This window comes from Triturus cristatus, chromosome 11, assembly GCF_964204655.1.
Source record: "Triturus cristatus chromosome 11, aTriCri1.1, whole genome shotgun sequence".
Lineage (NCBI taxonomy): Eukaryota > Metazoa > Chordata > Amphibia > Caudata > Salamandridae > Triturus > Triturus cristatus.
This window is the reverse complement of record NC_140594.1, coordinates 1053871775-1053896068: the sequence shown is the minus strand read 5'-3', so window position 1 is coordinate 1053896068 and position 24294 is coordinate 1053871775. Positions and strand designations below refer to the sequence as shown.

Below are 24294 nucleotides of genomic sequence, written 5' to 3'. Positions count from 1 at the left end.
TCCGGATCGGGAATCCAAGAGGCTGGAACAGTTCGGCAAGAAACTGTTCTCTTCCCTGAGTTTGGGCCTGCTGTCTTTGAACACCGCTTGCCTCTTGGACCGTTTCTCCCACTCTCTGTGGGATACGGTGGAGGACGTGCTGCCACTGTGTGCGGTGGAGGCCCGGACACGTCTCTCCCAGGCACTTGCTGACGGGCGAGTTGCAGCGCGACATGCCATACGGTGTGGACTTGACACATCGGACTCGCTGGGTAGGGCGATTTCCACCATGGTGGCGCTCCGGCGCCACGCCTGGCTGAGGTCCACGTCTTTTTCGGGGGATGTCCAGAGTACCCTCATGGATATGCCCTTTGATGGCGCTCGACTTTTTGGTGAGAAGGCGGATAGTGCGCTGGCTCGTTTTTAAGGACTCCCAGGCTATGGCCACGTCCTTGGGTCTCTCGGCCCAACGGCCGCACACTTCCGCCTTTCGTGGCCAAGGAAGGGGCGCCTCCTCACGTCCGCCTAGCCACCGGCCGCAGAACCAACCTGCACGCGGTCGCGGACGTGGGTTCCGCCGTGGCGGTTCTAGAGGACACCGTGCCGGTCAGTCCACATCCACCCCGGCAGCATCCGCCTCAAAGCCTTCCTAGTCCGAGCTTTCAGGCCCATTCCACGCCAGTGGGCGGCAGAGTTCGCCATCACCTGCTCCACTGGCGCTCCATCACTTCGGACAGGTGGGTGCTGCAAATCGTCCGAAGGGGCTACTCCCTCCCCTTCGAGACGACCCCTCCAGCCATGCCACTGCAGTGCCACCATATATCGGAGGATCACTTGAATCTTCTGCGGGAAGAAGTTACGGCCCTCTTGACCAAAGAGGCCGTCAAGCGCGTTCCTGGTCCAGAAGTAGGCCGTGGTTGCTATTCCCACTACTTTCTGGTTCCCAAGAAGGGCAAAGGGGGCCTACGCCCTATCTTGGACCTCAGGAGTGTCAACACCTTCCTCCGGAAGGAACGGTTCAAGATGCTAACTTTAGCTCAGGTTCTGGCTGCCCTCGACCCCGGAGACTGGATGGTAGCGTTGGACTTGCAGGACGCCTATTTTCACATCCCCGTCCTGCCGGGCCATCGGCGTTACCTGCGGTTCACGGTGGGTCAGGAGCACTTTCAGTTCACCGTGCTCCCCTTCGGCCTCACCAGTGCCCCTCGGGTGTTCATGAAAGTGATGGCGGTGGTCGCAGCTCATCTGCGCAGATCGGGGGTTCCAGTCTTCCCCTATCTCGACGACTGGCTGTTGAAGGCGGGCTCGCCCCAGCAAGTCGTCTCCCACCTCCAGACTACGGCCGACCTCCTGCATTTGCAGGGGTCTCCATCAACGTGCCGAAGTCACACCTGAGTCCCTCCCAGAAGCTCCTCTTCATCGGAGCGGTTCTCGATTCTGCGCAGTTCCGGGCTTATCCTCCGGAACAGCGGGTCCGGGATATTCAGGCTCTGATTCCCATCTTTCGGCCTCTATCCTGGGTTTCGGTCAGGTTGGTGCTGCGGCTTCTGGGGCTGATGGCCTCCTGCATCCTGTTGGTGCATTACGCCAGGTGGTGAATGCGGGCTCTGCAGTGGGACCTGAAGTTTCAGTGGGCCCAGCATCGAGGCAACCTGTCTGACCATGTCTTGATCTCGGAGGGCACTGCGAAACAGTTCCAGTGGTGGCTCACGGACCGCGATTGGGTCAGCGGCAGATGCCTCTCCCTACCCCAACCGGAGCATGTAGTAGTGACGGACGCGTCCCTCCTGGGATGGGGGGGCCACATGGGAGAGGCGAAGATCAGAGGACTCTGGTCTCCGGCGGAGACTCAACTCCATATCAACCTTTTGGAGCTGAGAGCGATCCGGCTTGCACTGAAAGCCTTCCTTCCCTCTGTCCGGTGAAGTGTCGTGCAGGTGTTCACGGACAACACCACCGTCATGTGGTATTGCAACAAACAGGGCGGGGTGGGGTCGTGGACCCTTTGCTCTGCGCCTCTGGACCTGGCTGGAACACCAGGGCATTACCCTGGTGGTTCAACATCTGGCGGGCTCCCTGAACGCCAGAGCAGACTAACTCAGCCGCCGGTGCATGATGGATCACGAATGGCGTCTGAACTCGGACGTGGCGCAAGGTCTCTTTCTGCAGTGGGGAGAGCCTTGGTTAGATCTATTCGCCACCGAAGAGAACGCGCAATGTCAGCAGTTCTGCGCGTTGGAATTTCCAAGGCAGCACTCGCTCGGAGACGCTTTTTGTCGAGAGTGGAGTTGCGGTCTGTTGTACGCCTTTCCGCCTATACCCCTTCTGCCCAGAGTGCTGAAGAAGATCAGGCGCGACCGGGCCCAAGTTATCTTAGTGGCTCCGGCTTGGGCACGAAGGTTCTGGTATCCTGAGCTACTCAGTATGTCAATCGATCCTCCGATACGACTGCCTCTTCAGGAGGACCTTCTGTCGCAGCAGCAGGGGACGGTCCTCCACCCGAACCTGTCCAGCCTCCACCTCCATGCGTGGAGATTGAGCGGCGGCAGTTGATGCCATTTGACTTGCCTCCTGAAGTCTGTGATGTCATTCTGGCAGCCAGGCGTCCCTCCACAAAGACGGTATACGCCTGCCGGGGGAACAAATTTGTGGCATGGTGCACAGCAAAGGCTGTGGGTTCCCTTTCCGCCCCTCTTTCTGAGGTTCTCCTCTTTCTTCTTTCTTTTGCCCAGCAGGGCTCTGCTCTGGGCACCTTGAAAGGTTATCTTGCTGCAATCTCTGCCTTCTTACGGCTTCCTGATCAGCCTTCTCTTTTCAAGTCCCCTGTTGTTTCCCGTTTTCTCAAAGGCATTACTCACGTGTTCCCTCCTGTCCCCTTCGTAATGCCTCAGTGGGACTTGAATCTTGTTCTGACCTTTCTGATGTGCGCTCCTTTTGAGGCTCTTCACAATTGTCCCATTCGTCTTCTGACCCTGAAAACTGCTTTCCTGGTAGCTATCACCTCGGCTAGACGGGTGAGTGAGCTCCAGGCTCTGTCATCTAAGCCTCCCTTTCTTTCTGTTCATCCGGACAAGGTTGTCCTCCGGCTACTACTGCCCTGAGCCGGGGAGTTCCTTTGCGGGACATCTGTCAGACGGCGACGTGGGCTTCACTGCACACGTTTGCCAAGCACTATTGTCCAAGTCCGGAGAGACGGCTGTTCTGTTCTCCAGGACTTTCTGGTGTGATCTTGGTTCGCAGACCCTCCACCGGGGTTGGTATTGCTGGGGTATCTATTCTAAGGTGAGGAATCTAACTAACGTGTTTCTTTCAGATGAACAAGTTACTTACCTTCGGTAACGATGTATCTGTAAGAAACATTAGTTAGTTAGATTCCTCACTGACCCACCCATCCTCCCCGTTCTGCGAACTGACATCTAGGGTTAAGGTTATCCTTTTCAGGGCCCAGTGTCGGTCTCTTGCATGGCTCTGCGTTCCTGGCGCGGAAAGCTATGTACAAGAACTGACGTCAGCGCGCGAGGGTGGCGTCTAAGTACTCCTCCGACGTCATTCCGGCGCACTGCGCCGACGACGGATGCGGAGCCGCAGACGACGCCTAGCGACGCGCAAGTGGTATTGCTGACGAAAAATCTTTCCGGATCCAGCCTGACGCCTGGGGATATTCTAAGGTGAGGAATCTAACTAACGTTTCTTACAGATATATCGTTACCGAAGGTAAGTAACTTGTTCTTCTAGCTTTGATGATGACCTGAATATGTTTTGGGAGTTTATTCTGTAGTCCTCTATTTCAAACTGGAAGTCTACCAGGGATAGACTGCAATTTGGGAGTAGCATTTGTGGCCCTGATGCCAAGCCCTGAATGTGAATATTTGGAAGATGAAAGCCAAAAGGAAATCAGAATAGCTAAATAAAATGCTATACATGGTAAAATGTGTACAAATGTTTCCTGAGACATCTCACACTTGTATAACAGGGTTGATGCATAAATATTTTAAAGTAAATACCAGTTTAGACTGTTTTCATAGTGTAAAATTTATAGCACATCTAGGGTGGTCATTTTGCACAATCTCATTGCAGAAACTGTTTCCAGTCTTCAGCTTTAATCCTACATAGCATGCGTCAGTCTGATTAAATCAACTGAAGCAAACCAAGACTACAGCACCCAGAATGCATTAGGTTGTCACATGAAAGTTCAGGGCCAGAAAAAGTGCCCATGAAGAAATGGAGAGAAGGTGGACACCAAAGGTACAATTGAGGAATAACATTATTTTTCATTTGTATGTTTTAAAATGTGATTTCAGGTTCCTTTAGAGGTTTGGTCACCATTCTTACCAATATGTTCGGTATTTGCACTAGATATGCATATATATTTTGATCAATTTATTGAACATTAAAGCTTTCGGAACTAAGCACATGTTCTTTGTTAAAATTATAGTGTAACCAACTATCTAAAAGAAAGTTTTAATTTTGAAAAGGTAAAAATTGATTGTGCCAAAATAACTAATTTAGCATGGAATTAATGATTCCAGAACAACTCCTTTTTAATCTAGAAATAATATAATGAACGTAAAAACCAACAATCAGAAAAACGAACTTCAGCTTCTGTTGTGCTTCATCAATTTCTACGCCCCTATTGTAGAGTGATGTTTCTTTATTTGAGGGCTAGGCTTTTAAGCCGCCTGTTATCATACGGATAAGCACAAGATTTTGCATCTGGATTTCTCTCTTACTTGATAGAACTGCACACATCTGGTGTATGCTGAGGACAGCAGTGAATTGTTATAAAATCCAAAACTGCTCTGGTGTGTACCTAAAATAGAGAAGTATTAATTGAGCATCTCGAACAAAGTTTTATAATTGCCTTACTCTGCGAAGCTCCACCTCGTACTATTAGCTTATTAAATCTATCTGTCAGGAGTAACTTCCTCTGCAGTTAAGTCAACTATGTGATTTGCTTATATTTGCCAAATTGTTGTGTGCGTTGTCTTGACATTATTCATACCTGTTTACACATTTGTATACAAGTTCACTTAATTCTAATAGTGCTGCTTTTGTATTTTTTAGGCTTCAAGACAAAGTTCAAGAAACAATAGATGCCCTTCGACGTGCTGGTATAAAAATATGGGTGCTCACGGGAGATAAACATGAAACAGCAGTCAGTGTCAGCTTATCATGCGGACATTTCCATAGAACTATGAATATACTTGAGCTTGTGCAGCAGAAATCGGACCATGAATGTGCAGAACAGCTACGACAGCTTGCCAGGAGGTATGTGGGTATATTGGTGCATATCCTTCTGTATATTCAATGTAAAATAACTGTAAAAATTTAACCCAGCTAAAGCCTACAACAAAGCAACTACACATTACTCCTGCATGGCCTGTAGTGAATGCAACATTCTGTGTTCCTGCTAAATTTAAATGCTTGTGATAGACATTTTTATAATTAGTTTTGTTTTACAGGATTACATATACAGAATCTTAAAGTTGGACTACTAGAGCATTGATCTTATCTGAATAGTAATCAAGGAGTAAGGCTGTTGAAAAATAAAATAGCGCACATGCCCATCTGTGTCTTTCAATACCGTAGGAATTCAGTCAGTGTGTGAAATTATGGTTCCACTTAACTTCTGTGCACAGTGAGAAGAAGAGGGAAAAACTGAAAAAGAGTCGAAGTATGCAGAGATAGTTTGGGGATTAGAACGGAGAGGTCAAGAATAAATGGCAGTAAACATGCGGATAGTACAATATACTTAGTGTTCGAGTAAGCTAACAATATATAACCTATACGTCACAGTCTGTTTGGTCTGTCACAACTTTCTGATAACAAAGTATGAAATGGGAAATGCAAAATTGTTTTAGGAAACTCTCAAGTCTAGGAAAGGAGACTTGTCTTGATAAATTGATTAGAAGGTTGATGGTATATCCACCGCTAGTGATGCATTAATACGTTGGAATCTCATTAACAATATGCCGGTATTTCTCCATATGGAACTATATATTAGATTCTATATTTAAAACGCCTTGTTTGTTCACAGGTAGACCACTGGTTATACACTCTATATATGATACATTCTTAATAAGCTATATGGAAGACTTTTCAAGCCTACTGGAAAGTTTGGGTGCACTTTTGTATCTCCATTGTCTCAGGAAACGGGTTTTTTGCAACTGTGAATGAGGTGCTAGCCATCTGTTGCAGTATGAGAGGGCTTTTTCAGCGTGACCTCTATTGGGAGCTTGCATTCAGTCAGAACACTGGATTATAAGAGGTCAGTAGCTATATCCAAAGATGTGACAAATTGTGAATTACAGTAGGAGGGCTGTATATTACTCTACAGTCTGGAGCCTGCATCTCCAGCAAGAGGCATCATAGGATAAACTTGCTTTGCTTTGTTTGCCTGGGTACCAGTACCAGTTATGCTACTTAAAGTATGTGAACTTGAGTTTGGCTTTTCAGACCATAATCATGTTTAAGCAACAGTGCAGCCAATTCATGTTCCATATATTCATGTGACCTCTACAGATGCTGGTACAAACATGATTCAAACTTGGCAGGTTTTGAGGATCATTCTTACAGGAAGATAATGTACAGAGCAGTTGTCATTCCACTGTTCATACCCCTCTTCACATTCCGTGCTGAAGACCATAATCCTAGCATTGTGGAGTTATCTGGGCACATCTGTTTACCTGGTATGGCTTTCCAAACCTAGTGTGTCCAAATCAGGGGTCTCCCCATATTGGTCCTGCTAATTTTAGCACAGGTAGGGGTGGAGAGATATGAAGTGAGGCTAGTTATTCCAGTTGTGAAATTGGATGCGCGAAGTAATAACATTTAATATGTGGCTGTCTAATACCTCTGATCTTGTGGCAGCATGTAATTAAGCTGATTTGAGACAAGGTTTGCTCCCAGCCCACATAAGTCTTGACAGATGTGTCCATCCCTCTAAGAATGATTAATGAAATTGGCAGGGCACTACCACTTTTTTCACCATCTGGACCCTTCCCCAGAGTAGAAATGTGCAAGCCCAACCATCTACATCTAACTTTACATCTACATACACCTACATTGATGGCACTGCATGGACAAGTACATCTTTGAAATAAGTTAACAATTGAATTAACATTACTACAATTCCACAACATGGACCGTAGGCCACCTCTACATCTATCTCAGTTTTATTTTTAATTTAGTTTTTGTAATTTTGTTATTTTTTTTCCTAACTGTAACTCTTATGTATGTAATATAAATATGATCCTTGACCTAGCCTTTACAATTAATTTAATACCGTTTTTACCTTGCATATATTTTATTTCTCCAAATCACAGCCAGGAAAATAAACCTGTGGATATCGATCTGATAGACATTGATGTTTGCATGTAATGCATAATTCAGACATAGCAAACTCAACAGGAGGTATTTTATACACCCGGTGTATTTACCCCTATAGTATGGTAATGGTATTCACCGCACTCTCCTTTCTCTGGGCCTGTGTGGTTTTGCCTTGCTTATTCATACATGTTTATTTGTGCAAAATGTAACGTCTTTGGAAAAAACTGTGGTTTTGTTGGTTACTGCTCGAGTGAGATTCTGCTCTCATATTGCGCAAAGTATCTTACACCCAGGCTGGTTGTCTTGTGGACAGCTATGTGTGAGCTGAAGAAGCACTTCTGAAATGTAGAGAAGCATTTCTGCAGAAGCACTACTGGGGGAACGCCCACCATGCATAATGAACGTTATATTGAGTTCAAATGCCTACATTGCGACTAATAGGCCCCTCAAAAGCATCGAGTGAGGCCAAATCAATTTGTAATACATTGATGTGGTTTTTGACTCTGCTTCCAGCTGGAAAGAAATCTCCCTGTGTGCAGTATTCACCATTGCAGAGTACTGGAAACATTGGCTGATAGTAGAAGATGTGCGTAGATGGATCGTCTTAGTCTTTATCTATAATACCTGGAGAGGCATTGTTAAGGTGTGAGCCTGCACATCAATTTATTATTTTTGCTCCCTGAATTGCAATATTGAGGATCATGATATTGCAAAAAAAAGGTACCTTATGTCAAGTACTAGCTTTTCACATAGCAAGGATTTGGCAATTTTTGTGGTAAATAAAGGTAGAGAAATACTTGTTTGAAGTAAGCACTGGTGACCTGTTTGAAAGCCCAAATGCAAGAGGATATAAATGGCTGAACCAAAATGTGGGAAAGCTTATTGGCGAGAGACTACTGGTGTACACCAACGTTCAAGCAACTGTAGCAGAAATCTACTGTTAGACATAGGTCTTGGTAGTGTTTGTTTGTGCTGGTGCAGGGCAAGATGATTTCAAGTAGAATGCAATAGTCCTAGAAATAGTTTCTCAACAAACTATTCAAGCTGAGATTCACATTTTGCACTAGTCAGTCACAGAGCATATGCATCACCAATCTATACAAAAAAACCGAAAAAGACTGATAGATTGGGAGCACAGATTGATCTAGAATGCAAAGTGAAGAACTGACATGCCTGAGAATTGAGACTAAGGAAAGATATTCAGTACTTCGTTCCTCTGTTTGTGTTAATTAAAACATTGAGTCTTTCCTTTTTACTATCAGTTAAAGCTTGATGTTGGCTCATTGCCAGATAAATATATTGTTTATAACAAATTTGAAGACCTTATTGGACAATGATGGATGAAAGATGAGCGATAGTATTTCCCTTTGATCATGGACTAGGCATTTCGAAGTGGCTGTGTCCAGTCAATGCATGGCCGGACTCCACTGTGAATGGCCTTTAGCTATTCTCTGTCAGTTTCCAAAACACCTGTGCTGTCGCCTTTGCCCATGCACTATGCATGGCTGTTGGTGACGTATTTGCCCACTCTGCATGCTTCGATTCCTTTGTTCAGAGTCAGGAGTATTTAGGCAGCGAACATTTTGACATTGAAGATTTTTTTTTTTCTTTCACGATATGTGAGATGTATGTGAATTGATGCCATCAGCTTAAAATGAGCACGGCTTGTGGTGCAACGTTTCATCTCACGAACCAGGATTTGAGAAGTGCTGTAGTTGGCCACATTTAACGTAGATTCTTGCTCTTTTTCCTGTCACCATGTCCTCGTCCCCTTACTCCTCTGTCCATGGCACAACGCAATGCTATGCATTTTCCCTCACCCTTTTTTTTTTATTAGCTTTTATTTTTTGCCTGTGGAGCAGAGCAAATTCTGCAGCACAATTTGCCACTTTTATTTTGGTCTGTGGTAGATTTGATCCTGCATATTTTTCTTTTTTTAATTCCTCTTTTCATTAAAAAAAAAAATACTTAAACTGGCTGTCAAGTCCATGCGGGGCGATGTTTGTTCTGAAAAGTAATCAGTTGTCACACATTCAGTTCTATATTTAATGTTTACATTATTTTTTCGGCGCAGTAGACTTATTTTAAACTTTTTTTTTCAGGACAGTACTGCAAGCCTGACCTTAAAATGACCACTTAATTGCTTTTCTATGTTTACATTTTGGGACACCATTTAAAGGTCAGGCTGTTAAGACGTCTCACAATATTGGCTCATACTTTACTGCAGACATCTCATTACTGTGGCTCCTGGCGGTGCCATTCTCCTCTCTTCCCTGCCCTTCTTGTCACTGTTCCATTACAGCTCAGCAGTCTTGGCTCCAGCTCTTCCAATCGTATGCCAGCCAGCTGCTTTGATGTGCTTACTAGGCTTCTCATTTCATTTAAATTCTGAGCATATAGCAGCCCCACTGATGCTCTTGAAAGGCCTTTCATTTTATAGACTGAGCCTTGGACAGCCAACCTGCATGCTAATGTTTATCAAACGTTCGGCAGTGCCAACGCATATTCTTGTGAGATCTTGAGTGCAGTGCTTCACAACCATTGCTACCACAAACATTGCCATTATTAGCACTACTATTACCATCACCACCTTTACAGCCACCACCATTAATGGCAACATTACCATACCATTACCACTAGGAGCTCTGACCACCAACCGCACTACAATCCACCATTACCAATAAATCTTTTATGGGATAGAGACTTCTAGCCGCAGATTCCTTACCTTAGAAATATCCCAAGGCATCACACATGGATCTAGAAATTTTTCGTGAGCAGCACCCCTGTGCGCTGGTTGGTGACATCATTTGACCCCTTTGTGGCGTCATCCGTGCCGGAAGTAATGTGCTTGGTGCCTATATAGGTGCCACCACAGCTTGGGGACAGCAGTTCTTATCTTTCTGTGCCATGTCAGTGCAGATCCGGAGAAAGCTACCCCGAGTCATGTTTTGACTTTCTTTTTTCAGCTTTTTGTCAAATGTTTTTTGAGACTTGCCTCCTGGTGTGGCAGGGGTGTCTACGAGGAACGCTGGATTCAAGCCCTGCAACACGTGTTTCTGGCAAATGTCTGTGAAGGACCCGCACCTCATCAGTCTTTGGTGTCTTGAGCATGACCATAGCACCAAGACCTGCATCAATTGTCATGTCATGCTTCCCAAGGCCTTGAGGGAGCGATCCCTCAAGCTCCTTGCCGCTTGGCTTATGACTCCTCAATGGTCCTGATCTCAGTATCGGCGGCGGAGCCATCGATCTTCGACAGTCATCCAACTCCAGTAAGTCCCACTAGAAGAACAGCAAGAAGTCAGAGGTCTACAGTTGAACCCCATCCATCTAAGTGACGAGACAAGGGAGCTTAGTCACTTGAGGCCTGGCTCTGCAGTTTCACCTGGGCTGACTCCGCGCTACCCCAAGTTTCTGTAAGCCAGAGCAATCCCCACCCAACTCTGAGAATTTTATGAGGCCACGCATATTATATTTGGACAGCCTATCCCCACTGGAGTCCTTCAGAACCTGTGGGTTTGGAAGCGGCCCCTACTGGCTCCCTACCGGCAGGTGCTCCCTTGGCACCAGTCGAGCCACCTCGACCTTCCCCAGTGCCAGTCCCACTGCTGACGCTCCCAGCGGGTCTGTCTCCTAACTTATCTCCGACACGGAGCTGGAGGGGCTGACGCTGACAGGAGACATTCCCTCCAGTCTTATTCCTGTGGGCTAGGACTTTGGGACGATTGGGAGGGGCCTCTGGACCCTGAAGAATACCAGTCTCCAGATCCCAATATGGACTGGTGTGAGGAATTGGCAGACGTCAGGGGACTGGACAATTCCCCAGGTCCTGACTTGGTCTCCCCTCCTACCGTGGCTACAGAGGAGGGTGCCTCATTTGCTGTGATGGTCAACACTCTGCCTTCATGTGTGGAGATTGAGCGGTGACAGTTGACAGCTTTCGACCTTCTGCCCGAAGTCTCTGTTACCTTGGCAGCCAGGCGTCCCTCCACCTAGACGGTATACGCCTGCCGTTGGGGCAAGTTTGTTGCATGGTGTGCAGAAAAACAGGTTGACCTCCTTTCTGCCCACATTTCTCAGGTACTTCTGTTTGTTCTCTCTCTTTTCCAACAGGGCACTGCTCTGGGCACCTCAAAAGGCTTTCTGTCATCTCTGCATTTCTGCGGTTGCCAGATCAGCCATCCCTGTTCAATTCTCCTTTTGAGCATAGGTTTTTGAAAAGTCTCCTGGACATGTTGCTCCTTCACCCTTTATAATGCCTCAGTGGATCCCAAATTCAGTATTCTCCTGTCTCATGTGCGCTCCCTTCGAACCACTACACAACTGTACTATCAGGCTCCTTACAGTCAAAACGGTCTTTCTGGTTACCATAACACATGCCTGGAGAGTCAGTGAGCTCCAGGCTTTGTTATCTAAGCCTCCGTACCTCAACATCTTCCCAGACCAGCTGGTCCTTTGCCCCAGAGCTACTTTCCTTCATGAAGGCCTGTCCATAACCCTGCCTACCTTTTATGCTCTGCCGCATCCCTTTAAGGAAGAGTAGTGACTCCACCCTCTCGATCCAATAAAGCATTGTCGTTCTACCCTGACCGCACAAAAGAGTTCCGGGTGGATGACCAACTCTTCGTGGAATATGTCTGAGCCAAAAAGGAAGGCTGTGCAGAAACAGACTTTCACCCGATTGTGCTGTGCATTATAATCTGCTATGCATTGGCCAAGAAGCAACCCCCAGTGGGTTTGCGTGCTCTTTCCACCAGAGCATAGACTGTGACCACTGCGTTAGTATGCAGAGTCCCAGTCCTGGACATCTCCCAGGCAGCAACATGGGCCTCTCTACACACGTTCACCAAACACTGCTGCCTGGACAGTTAGGTCTGTCGCGACGGGCACTTTTCCTGTTTGGTCCTGCAGGACTTTTTGGTATGAAATTCTTCTTCAAAATATTGCTTGGGTATCTATTCTTAGGTAAGTATTCTGCGGCTAGTCTCTATCAGATGGGCAATTTACTTGGTAGCGAACTAATTTCCAGGGAGAGGGATTTTCCCCTTTCAAGGTATGAGTTTTACACATCAGTGGCCCATGCTCCTGACATGGACAGTTGCAAAAAGAAATTGACGTCAGCGCACTGGGTCGGCCCCTATGTAGGCACTGTGCATGTCATTTTCTTTGTCTTTAATGTGGTAACAGGATGCAAATGAAGGCAAGAATAAATGCTAGTTGTGCGGCTTATCACATTAAAGTCCGATCTATTGGCATTGCCAAAGCTGGTTTATTATTACTCTCCGTAGCTGGAATGGTAGGCTGGGGGCAGTGAAATACTAGCAGGTGGCTAATGTGGTTTATGTTTTTTTTTTTTTTTTTTTCATTGCCCACCAATATTTGCGAACATCTGGAGGGTTTTGTTTTTCAGTGAAGGGCCCCCACTTTCCTCCAAACAAAGGGCCTGCTGCATCATGTCTACCTGCGGCAACATGAATGGTATAGCATACATTTTTCGTGAGCAAAACGCAGCAACGTTTCATTCTTTCCCTACTTTGATTGTGAATATCTTCATGATTTCAATCAAGTGTGAAGGTAACAAAATAACTATGATGCTTCCAACCAGTTATCTGTCTCATTTTTTGGGCAATCCTTTTTGATTCTAAGCCAATTTCCCTTTTTTTAATTTTCCTGTATATAACTCTCCCATTGAAACTCTGTGGCAGAAGTCACCAAGTGGAGCAAAGCTCCCTATGGAATTAGAATTTGGCAAACTTTTCTGTGAAACTATCTTTTACCTTAACAATGGAGGAGTGAATGTTTCCTCAGAGAGAGAGAGATAGAGAGAGAGAGAGAGAGAGCTATACTTAAATTCAGTGCGAACATTATTGATTGTGGGGTCTAGAAATTGGCACAGGGTTGGGAACCAATGAGTGGGTCATGATGCTCCTCCCCTGTCACCGAAAATAAATATTATGTTTCTCATTTGAAATGTACATACATGGTTTAATCCATGCCGATTTTGTGTGTGGAGTTTGAATGTATCAGGATCATTTGCATGCAGTAAGACAACGTCATTAGTATAGGCATCGTAATTTGGATTCCGAGAGTCTGTAAGCGGTGAGTTATCTTGTTAAATAGGATGCACAGTAGTAATCATGAGGAATTTGACCTTTCCTCTGTCATATTGGTTTAATTAGTAACGGTAATGTGTATTTCCTGGGACACATCTTATTTCACTGACCCGTTATGTGTATATATGTGCAGCTTGCGTTTCTGATGGCTTTTGGTAGAAGGCGCGACCACTAGAAAAGCTAAATAAAATGGAGTTGTTCCACTACTGAAGGATGCTGTTGAAAATGACAAATTAACATGTGTAAGTGGATTACATGACAAGTGCGATTTGTGCAAAGTTCTATTTTTGAGGTTTTGTGTACTTTTTTTCCTCAAGACTTAAAGAAGACCATGTCATCCAGCATGGGTTGGTCGTTGATGGAGCCAGCCTTTCTCTTGCACTCAGGGAACATGAAAAGCTGTTCATGGATGTTTCCAGAAGTTGTTCTGCCGTTTTGTGTTGTCGAATGGCACCCCTGCAGAAGGCAAAGGTAGGCACCTACTTCCATTTCAGATAGAACACATATATATATATGTGTGTGTGTATATATGTGTGTGTATATATGTAAATGTATATATGTGTATATGTATATGTGTCTATATGTATGTCTATATGTATGTATATGTGTGTATATATGTATTGATGGATTTGCATGCATGCTGACCTCAAACAGATGTGAACGCATGAATTGATGCATTTACATGGACAGTGTTTCTATTCTTGAACTTTTCACCTACAAATTGTTATCAAGTCTGTTAATCTAATTAATTCAGTGGAAGCGTTAATTTTACATACGAAAGTCCAGGATTGGAAACTGTCTCTTAGTGACATGAGTTGAGGTTTTCTCTCTAAGTGAGACCCTCCACCCTTTAAGACTATTCCTTTATGTCCTGAATTTACGCTGGAATGTGTATTGTTCTCTTCTGGCAGCAATTGTGTATGTGTGCATGTGTTATTGTATTGGTACTAGACTCTGAAGGACCACGAAAAATATCAGAAATGCCATATTTTTATCTGATGCCAACCTTACTTTGCACAAAAAAAGTATATCATCCTCATTTGCTGCAATCAAAGGACATTTGCGTGGTTAGTATCCATACTCTCCCAAGCCTCATCAGCCTTCTACTGTTATGTTCTCATTGCCAAATTTCTGCAGAAAAAATACACAGTTCATCTGCTTCTCCAAATTAGCATTTCAGAACATTCTTAGGTAGGCTTTGACAGTAATTCACCTACCATCTGTCTACACAGACTATCTTCATGAGAGGTAATATAGCTTCTGAGATGTTAAGTGATCCTTTCAAATGCCTATTCTCATCAGAATGAGAATGTTTGCAAGGGTGGTTTAAAGACTAGTAGATTCTAGAATTAGGGCTACAGCATCAGCAAGTTTCTGCTTTTAGTCAATCAACCTGCTTTCTTACTTAGTGCATGTAAGCTATAGGTAACTGTCTAAAAGAGAGTGCTACCATGAACGAAGGTTCTGCACTTGTGGTAAGTGGATATCCTTGCCTCAGATGGTAGCACTATTTCTGATAGAGACTTCTAGTTGCAGATCCCTGAGCTTTTGATTATTTCTCTAGGTGTCAGTCTGGATTCTGCAAATGTTCAGTAGGAATTTCCATATGCCAGTAGGTGGTGTCATTCCACCTGGGAAATGCTGTGCAAGGTGCCACTCCACCCGCTGACGTCAGTTTCTTTTTTTCCACCCCAGCAGGCAATGATCTAGAGCGTGCTGTCAGACACCTCAGAAATGTTGTTTAAATTTTACAGTGTGCAAGGGAATGTACCCCCCAAAAACAGCAGGTTTTAAGCTTGTAAGGATTGTTGCAAACCAATGTCTGTGATAGATCCCATTAGGTGGTCGTGTGTTTTCAGGAACAAGTCACGACTCTGAGGCCTGCAGTGACAGCATGTTTGTGAATCTAAAGCCCATCCCAAACTGTGAAGCCAAAGACACGAAGACTCTGCAACAAGACCAGTCCAAGTTGAACGTTCAGTCACATTCTTTATCTAGGAGTCAATGAAGGTGTTCCAGAGGCTAGTCTTCACTGAGATCTAAATAGTCGGGTAGGTCAATGAAAGACGCCCCATCTCACCACTCACATTCAACTAAAAAGGCTCAGCTGTGGCACCATGGCTCTTAATCTCGCTCCTGGAGTAAGTCAACTTGTATCCGATCCTGCAAATGGTTCTGGCACAAACTGAGTTTCCATGCAAGGCCATACTCTGACTATTCGGATCTTTGCTGACTCCCTCTGGTGCGCCGTCTGGCCCCTAGGAGCCTATAAACCTTCTATCTGGATTTACGACCGCAGGCTCGCCCTCAATGCTAGTTGGACCCTCTTAGCCCGTCCTGATGCCTCCAGGTCAGATTCTGATCTCACCTCCGATTCTTACCTCACCTCTGGCACCACCATTCATGCTGTTCCTGGAACCACAACGCCTGTGCCGAATCTATTGATGCCGGGTGGGGAGACACCTATAGTACTCTCCTACTCTGCACTAGTCTGACCTCAACTGAGGTCACGTCCAAACCCAGTTAAGGCTCTGCTTCCTCAACTTGATCTTCTGCTTCACTAGGGATAACACATACCTTACACTCTCTTTTTGCACAGACTCAGTCAACGAGTATGCAGCGGGTGAATTCGCTCAGCCCTATTATGGGAACAATTGGTGCAGTGACTTGGAGGAGTCGATAGCCTCAAACCCTTTCCTGACAGGGGTCTTCTTTAAAGGCCTGGCCCAGCCACCGACCTTTTTTGTTTCCTATGCCATGGAAACATGGTAAACAAAAGAGTTTGACTGCATGCACACCTTTTTATCATCTTTTTTTCTGAAGTTTTATTCCATTTACGATTGGATTGCGTGCTTGCCCGGAAAACGTGGTTTGCCCTATGCCACGTAGGTAATGATATCTATCAAAGTAGGGGCGACGTCTCACCCCGACCGGACGCACAGCATACACAAAGCATAACTTTGATGCCATAGTATCCATTTTCACATTTTATTCAAATTTCTTCAAACTTAAACTTTGTCGTCCTTGGTACATCTTGTCACATGAGACATCTTACGTATAATCCTTAACGACTGCAAACATGCCAATCCAGGCCTTATTTTGTAGCGCGGTACATAAGTGTTGCCCATTCATTAATCCACTTAACCCAATGCATTTCGGGCCTCCGTTCGGCCCTTCGTCAGGGGTACTCTACAATTTAAAAACATGGTGTCAGAACGTATCTTAAATCAATACATCACATCAAAATCTACGTTGGCTTGTACTGCTTTTAACCGCATATGCATTAACGTTTTCCCGCTAACAGTAACCCTCAAGTTACCCCTACATTGATGCCCACTCCCTTCTCCCCTATGCTCACATACAAACCCTTCAATGTATCTCAATCTAGTTACAAACCACCCCTTCAACAGCAAGTTGTTGCCTACCAGCTAAAGCACCCCAAGCTATTACCTACTATTTCAACTTCCGTGCGCGTCTCTCAGTTCGAACACCAACCTCCCTCTACTGCGTGCTTTCCTGAATCTGTGTTTTACCACCTGTGCTCATTTGTGACCCTCCTTCTTACGTCACTGCCTTCGTTAACCCTGTGTTTCCCTTTGTGTGAGGCAATTGCTTACTTGTGCCTCAACAGACTTTCGTGATTCAGAACAGCAAAAGTTGTTTCTGGCAAGTAACCACCACTTTATCTGACCCTAGTGATCTTTCGATTTATCGGAGTGCTGCCACTTATGTAAAACTGTTGGTTGTGCTGTAAACAGGAAGACTGATAAACTACATGTCCCAACTACCACTGTTGTTACCCGCCTAAAGTGTAACAGTACCTAGTGTGTCACCCTGATTGGACTACTCTTCTCCCATACTACGCATCAATTCTGACTGCCCCGCCCACCCTTAGTTGACCAAAACGTTCATTCTGTGCATATCCACATTTTGCATTTACATAAACAAATGTGCTTGTTCGGCATGCGCAGGCCGACGTGCGTATTAATAGATCCGTCTTGAATTTGAATATGATTCATTTAGTTTGAAAATTGCACAGTTCAAAGGAACATTGTTTGGGAACGAGTTCTTTATCCAGTCTCTCTTGTGACATGAAATCCAGTTTCTTTGCTGACAGTAATGGGTGCAATTCGTCGCAGGGCAAATAGTAATAGTTGCAAACAAAAGAGTTTGACTGCATGCACACCTTTTTATCATCTTTTTTTCCTTTTTTTCTGAAGTTTTATTCCATTTACGATTGGATTGCGTGCTTGCCCGGAAAACATGGTTTGTCCTATGCCACGTAGGTAATGATATCTATCAAAGTAGGGGCGACGTCTCACCCCGACCGGACGCACAGCGTACACAAAGCATAACTTTGATGCCATAGTATCCATTTTCACATTTTATTCAAATTTCTTCAAACTTAAACCTTGTCGTCCTTGGTACATCTTGTCACATGAGAGACATCTTATGTATAATCCTTAACGACTGCAAACATGCCAATCCAGGCCTTATTTTGTAGCGCGGTACATAAGTGTTGCCCATTCATTAATCCACTTAACCCAATGCATTTCGGGCCTCCGTTCTGCCCTTCGTCAGGGGTACTCTACAATTTAAAAACATGGTGTCAGAACGTATCTTAAATCAATACATCACATCAAAATCTACGTTGGCTTGTACTGCTTTTAACCGCATATGCATTAACGTTTTCCCGCTAACAGTAACCCTCAAGTTACCCCTACATTGATGCCCACTCCCTTCTCCCCTATGCTCACATACAAACCCTTCAATGTATCTCAATCTAGTTACAAACCACCCCTTCAACAGCAAGTTGTTGCCTACCAGCTAAAGCACCCCAAGCTATTACCTACTATTTCAACTTCCGTGCGCGTCTCTCAGTGCGAACACCAACCTCCCTCTACTGCGTGCCAGACTCTCATTGGCTGGTACATATTTCCCATCATGAGATCCCGCAATCGATTGGCCCACACTGTCTGCTTCCTCATCACGTGACCCTGTTCACATATACAGACCAATTTCAATCCCATTCCGATTCGTCATCCAGTTCGACGTTGAATCTTCACGCCGACTGCAGAGCCTTAGACACATGTAAACCTTCCGGTTTCCAGTAAGTTTGTGGTTTTTATGCCATTCAGTTGTCCATTTTTTACATGTTTTTCATCCATTCTCGCATCACTTGGATCTCGAGTAGAATGTGTTTTGATTCGTGTCACCTTAAGATTTCCGACTACACGCCAACTTTCCTCCATGCTTTTTCACTCTCACTTCAGCTGTCTCACGTTTTGTTATTCTCCTACTTCTCTTTTTCACTTTGTTCATCTTAAATCTAGCTCGCTCATTTTGTACTTTATGCTTTGTGTCTTTCCATATTTTGTATCTTTTGGTCTTTTTGTCTATAATGTTGACCATTTAACTGGATAGTGAACTTAATGGTCCTGTTTCATTCATTTTTAGACCCCTGAAGAAGGGTCAGATGTGATTGACCCGAAATGCATTGGGTGGATGTCTAATGTGCTCATGAAGAATAATTTTCGTTATGTATAAAGAAATTTGGAAATTACATTTCAACCACATTATATTGGATAAACTTTCTTGAAACTCAATCTATGAAATTAATAAATTGATGAAGAAACTTGACAGTTTCGTTGTTTACTGCGCGCCCTCGTTTTGTGAGAAGGTGACTCTCCTCACTACATACTGTTTTCTATAAAGACGCGGTGGGACTCCGCGTGACACCAGGAGCGCCAACATAAATGTTTTGAACCTTGCTCAACACGCCAAGAGTGCACAGGGATAATACAGTGTTGTTTATTCAAAGAGACATTAACAGATACCTTGTTGGAAGCCTGGGCCAAGTCTTGCTTTGGATCCCCAGTCACAAGACAGCAAGATGCCATCACCCACCACGGGTGACCATGCGTTCCTGTCTCCACACTCCTCTCCCAACATTTTAGTGGTTCAAGCGTCCAAAAGCAGATCTAAACTAAATACTTTTCCGGGTATACTCTCAATAGGGTGTCCTAAGTGGTCGAGATCTTTGGGATGCAAGTTTTCTATTCCACCAGCCTGGCTCTCCATTCGGTAAATGCCAGCTACCTCCTGGGACGCTATTCCCATGCCCTTTTGGGACTCTGGCGCAAATTCTTCCTGGTATCCCCGAAGATATCTGACCTGTCCCTGCCCAAACCATCCAAGACTGTTGTGATGCGGCCGAGTTCACAATTCACTGTGGCTTGGACATCACGGTTTCCATTGGGCCCACCATTGACACCAGGGTTGCAATTCGCCTCTATAAGTAGCTGTGATCAACTGGGTTCTCGGGTGATTTCCTGTCCTCCTTTATGGACATGCCCTTTGATTAGACTTGCCTGTTTGGAGACAAGGATGATTCTACCTTAGAGGGATTCAAAACGAGCAGGGCCCCTGCATGTTCTCTGGGCTTAACCGCCTCACCAGCTGTACCGACCCTGCTGCTTCTTTCATGGCTCGCCGTAGAGCTGTCCAATACAGCCAGCCTGTCCAACCACTGCAAGGAACCCTGCAGTTTTGCGTTTGAGGCAATAGTGCACACCGTCCCTACAGTCAAGGTCAACGGTACGCCCAGTCCACTGCACCACCTGCAAAACCTCTTTAGCATGCCCTTAATGGTGTACAACAAACTAATGGGAGGCAGAATCCAACAGTTCTTACCAGGTTGACAAGCCATAGCTTCAGGCAGGTGGCTCCTGCAGATCGTTTGCAAAGGCCAGAACATTGCCTTGCAGCGTTCTATGCTCTACCTCACTCCTCTAAGGAGGAGAAAAGAGAGACCATCGCTTGGACCCTAATAGAGTATGGAGCTTCTATATAGATAGCACCAAAGAATGCTGGGTGGACCATCAGCTCTTTGTGGAGTTTGCACAGTTGGAAAAACAACAAGGCAGTGCAGAAAAGAACCATCTCTCACTGGATCGCGCGTTGCATTAAGATCTGCTACGCATTGATAAAAAACAGCTTCAAGAAGGCCTGCGTGCTCATTCTACCAGTGCCAAAGCTGCTACCACTCCTTTGGCTCATGAAGTCCTCCTCCTGGACATTTACCTGGCAGCTACATGGGTGTCCCTCCATATGTTCATGAAGCACTATTGTCTAGACAGCATAGTTTGCATATAGGGCCATTTTCCCCACTCAGTCCAGCAAGACTTTCTTTTTTGGATCCATTCACAGATCCACCTCCAAATAGGTACTGCTTTGGTGTCTATTCGAAAGGGGATGAATTTGCAACTAGATGCCTCTATCAGAAGAAAAGGTTGCTTACCTTCATTAACCCTCTTTCTGATAGAGACTCTACATGAAGATTCCTCACTGACCTCCCATTTTTGTGGTCCGAATCCATCAATAAGATCCAAAATCTAGGAATCTACACATTGGTCACATCAATTTAGATTGGAGGCTCTGCATCTGGGGGCTTGGTACTCTCGAAATCAATTGACATGAGCGTGCAGGAGTGGCTCCTAGTTAGGCCTTGCGCGTCTTTCTTGGAATTGAATGGTATCCGTGCCATCTACTGCCGCACTGAGATACTACAGAAAAGTTTCCAGAGCAAGTCTGGCACATGGGAAAATATTCAAAAGGTGAGGAATCTGCGGCTAGATACTCTACAAGAAAGAGTATTACCATTGTAATGAACTTGTTCTTTGATTTCCTTTCTCTAGTTCTTAGGAAAAAAAGTTAGTGCTGATTTGAATAGAAATCCCAAATACCTCTTTTTATTAGCCAGGTTGAGATCATGGTTTATACTGAAAGAAGTGCATATTAGGCACTAAAATAAAAAATAAGAATCGCCACAGATTTGCTACCCAGCTAAAGCAATGACTGGGCATTTGTACCCCAAGATAGCGTCTTCAAGAATGTCCTCAGTGAGCAATAAGAAGTCTGTCTCTGTAATGTGTCTCAATTCGGAGTGGATAACTGTAGAATTGCCTATGATGCTCCACATGTTACTGCAGTTGACTTGTGAATTTTTCCTCTCAGGATATATTTAACTTTAGAATGCCTCTTTCCTGTGTTATCAAAAACCACGAAGAGACTGCATTTAGAAAGTTGTATTCAGTTATGGACACCATTTAAAAATGTAAAACGTGAGTCAATATAAAGATTGACCAGAATCTAGAAATTAGGGTAAAGTTGAATTTGTAAAACACTTTGGTGCTTCTTTCGGCTATGTTAACTATGTTCTGTAACTACATTCTTGTACCTACACATACTCTTCACATGGTACGTCAGTGATTACATCTAAACATCTCCCCGTCTCTTGTTGTAGTTTTAATGCATCCACCTGGGTAGACATTTTGTGATACAGTAGCATACATTTTCAAACTGCAACCAAAACCTCAATTTCACAACACGAACTATAATCATATGTGCTATACCATTCATGCATGTGTGTCTCTGTTGTATGGTATTGTATGTCATTTTTTCTTTTGAGTCTGTGGGACCATTTGTCTTACTTCCGATGAGCACTTTTGAGTCTATTGACTGGGAATAGTGGGTGTGTTCACACAGGCAGCATACCCTAGTAAAGATTTGCTTCAAATAAAATTAACATGTGTAATATATCTAATTTAAAATCACTTTCATGCAGGTAGTACGACTAATAAAAACATCTCCAGAGAAGCCCATCACATTGGCTGTTGGTGATGGTGCTAATGATGTAAGCATGATACAGGAAGCACATGTTGGAATAGGTAAGTCTTTTCTTTGCAGCCTTTCGGCCTTGTACAACGTTCGGCCTCGTACATGTTCTGAGTGTTTTCAGTGTTTCCCCTCTTTTTTTAATGGTAATTAAATATTGTATTAACTCTAGTAAATTGTTTCTTACATTTTGTTTGCAACCTCTATTTTTTAGTTTATTGGTTAAGTATTCATTATCCTTTCATTGTATACTGTATCTGTTTGATCTCTTTCCCTTTTTGGACAGCTTCACTGGACCAAATCAGGCCTTTTAGAGTTAATACAATTAATTTTAACAATGTCTGATCCCCTTTCCCTGGCACCAGTACTACATGTCTTGTCAAGACCTGCCATACTTTGCACAGGTAGATGGGGACAGATGCACCAGCAACCCTAGACAAACTAGAGTGCCCTGGCTGAACACTAAAATAGTTTCGGATCCCTAGCTCCTTCACTTTAAAACACTTTTTTGGATGCCCCCTTTTGCTAAGGAGAATGACCCAGCACTAAAGGGAGCTAGGAAAGGAGCCAGTGTCTGGATTTCAGGTAGTCAGCGACAGAGTACTAGTGTCTGGACTTCAGGTGGTCAGTGACGAAGTACTAACAAAGATATCTGGGTACAAAACATCACCCAACAAAACTGATAAACAGAAAAAACAAGTGCCTTTTAAAAATAATGACGGGAGGTAATGTGGTCTAGTGTTTGAGGTTCAGACCTGGAAATCTGGCTACTAATCCTGGCTTCACCACATAACAAAAAAGCTTTATTCTGAGCAAATCCGAAATGGTATGTTACCTTTGTAAATCAACCGTTGCAGCAAAAAATTACAGATGAAAACATTGTCACCTATTTCAAATTTTTCGACAAATTTTCATTATTTTTATTTCAGCAATACTTTTCTGTTGGAAAACTTAGCGATCTATACAAATGGCCACTTGCTAAAGTCCAAATTCTGTCTACTTTTCAGAAATCTATTGCTTTATTCCTTTACCAGGGGTTTTAGATCTCATTTCATCACAAACTGAAAATAGAAACCACAAAAAATTGGAAAAATAGCTATCACTTTCAAAAATTAAAAAATCGTGGTAATTTAACAGGGGTGGGGAGAGGAGGACAACTGCTCATTCCTCAAAGCTGAAAAATTGTTATCTTAGCACATCAAAACATTTGTTCATGTCATTTTATTTTCTTGCACAGCACTTTTTCACATTAAAAAAAATTAGTTTATTTTGCCTTATTGCTTTGTTCCTTCCAGTGCCACAAGCCTGTGGTACCTTTAGAATCCCAAACATGGTGGGGTAAGGATGTTGATTAAGCTTGGGTAACCTTTGTGGAAACTTAGTGATGAAGGCTTAAGTGCGAACTTGAAGGGAAAAAAAAATGCTCAGCTGTGGGGTGACTGCGTGGTAGGGGTGGAGATTTAAGCCTCAGCGGTTAGGGGGTAATGACTCTCACTGACACATATTCTGCTTGTTCATTTTGTTACTTTGGTCTTAAACTTGTTTTTCTTCGCTGACGTAGAGCCAACTTATAGTATAATAGTGTTTGACTTAAGCTGTAAGACTTGGTAAAATGTTCTTTACTTTCAAGTGTACTCTGGATAATAGTGGGTACAATAATGTTGCTAGGTGCAAGCCTGGCATTCATTCATTGCAGACTTTTTTTCTTTTTTCATTTATTTTTTTACTGGTAATGTAACCAAAGCTAGATCCTCTTATTGCTATAGTACTCTTTGTCCACAGATGTGGGAGTAGGTAAACGTGCACATCTCGTGTTATCCAGTTTGTAAATACTTTTGAAATACAAATAAATTAGGGCTGTGTAATGCATGTGATGCAGCTCTTCTGTATTTAGTGCTGGAATCTTGTTTGCCTACTATTTAACGTTGAAATAAAGTTCATTATTTTTGCATTCATTGTCTTGTTTTGATGTAATGCCTCTTTGTTTTTGCATTTGCAGGAATCATGGGAAAAGAAGGAAGGCAAGCTGTGAGAAACAGCGACTATGCAATAGCGAGGTTTAAATTCCTCTCCAAGTTGCTTTTGGTGCACGGACACTTTTATTATATTAGAATAGCAACCCTTGTACAGTACTTTTTTTATAAGGTAAGTGTGCATGTCAGTTTAGGTGAATGTTTAGAGGGACACATAATTTTTA

The 24294-nt window shown here is 44.1% G+C and overlaps 1 protein-coding gene across 3 annotated transcripts in view; it reads left to right on the top strand.

Annotated features, from left to right (window-relative positions):
* Positions 1-24294, top strand: part of ATP11B (ATPase phospholipid transporting 11B (putative)) — a 446007-nt gene that overhangs the window by 227352 nt on the left and 194361 nt on the right. For all 3 annotated transcript variants that reach the window (XM_085635367.1, XM_085635368.1, XM_085635366.1), the window contains exons 19-22: positions 5044-5247; positions 13739-13892; positions 22048-22150; positions 24097-24242. In XM_085635367.1, coding sequence (XP_085491493.1) covers positions 5044-5247; positions 13739-13892; positions 22048-22150; positions 24097-24242 — 607 coding nt within the window. The remainder of the gene's footprint in view (positions 1-5043; positions 5248-13738; positions 13893-22047; positions 22151-24096; positions 24243-24294) is intronic.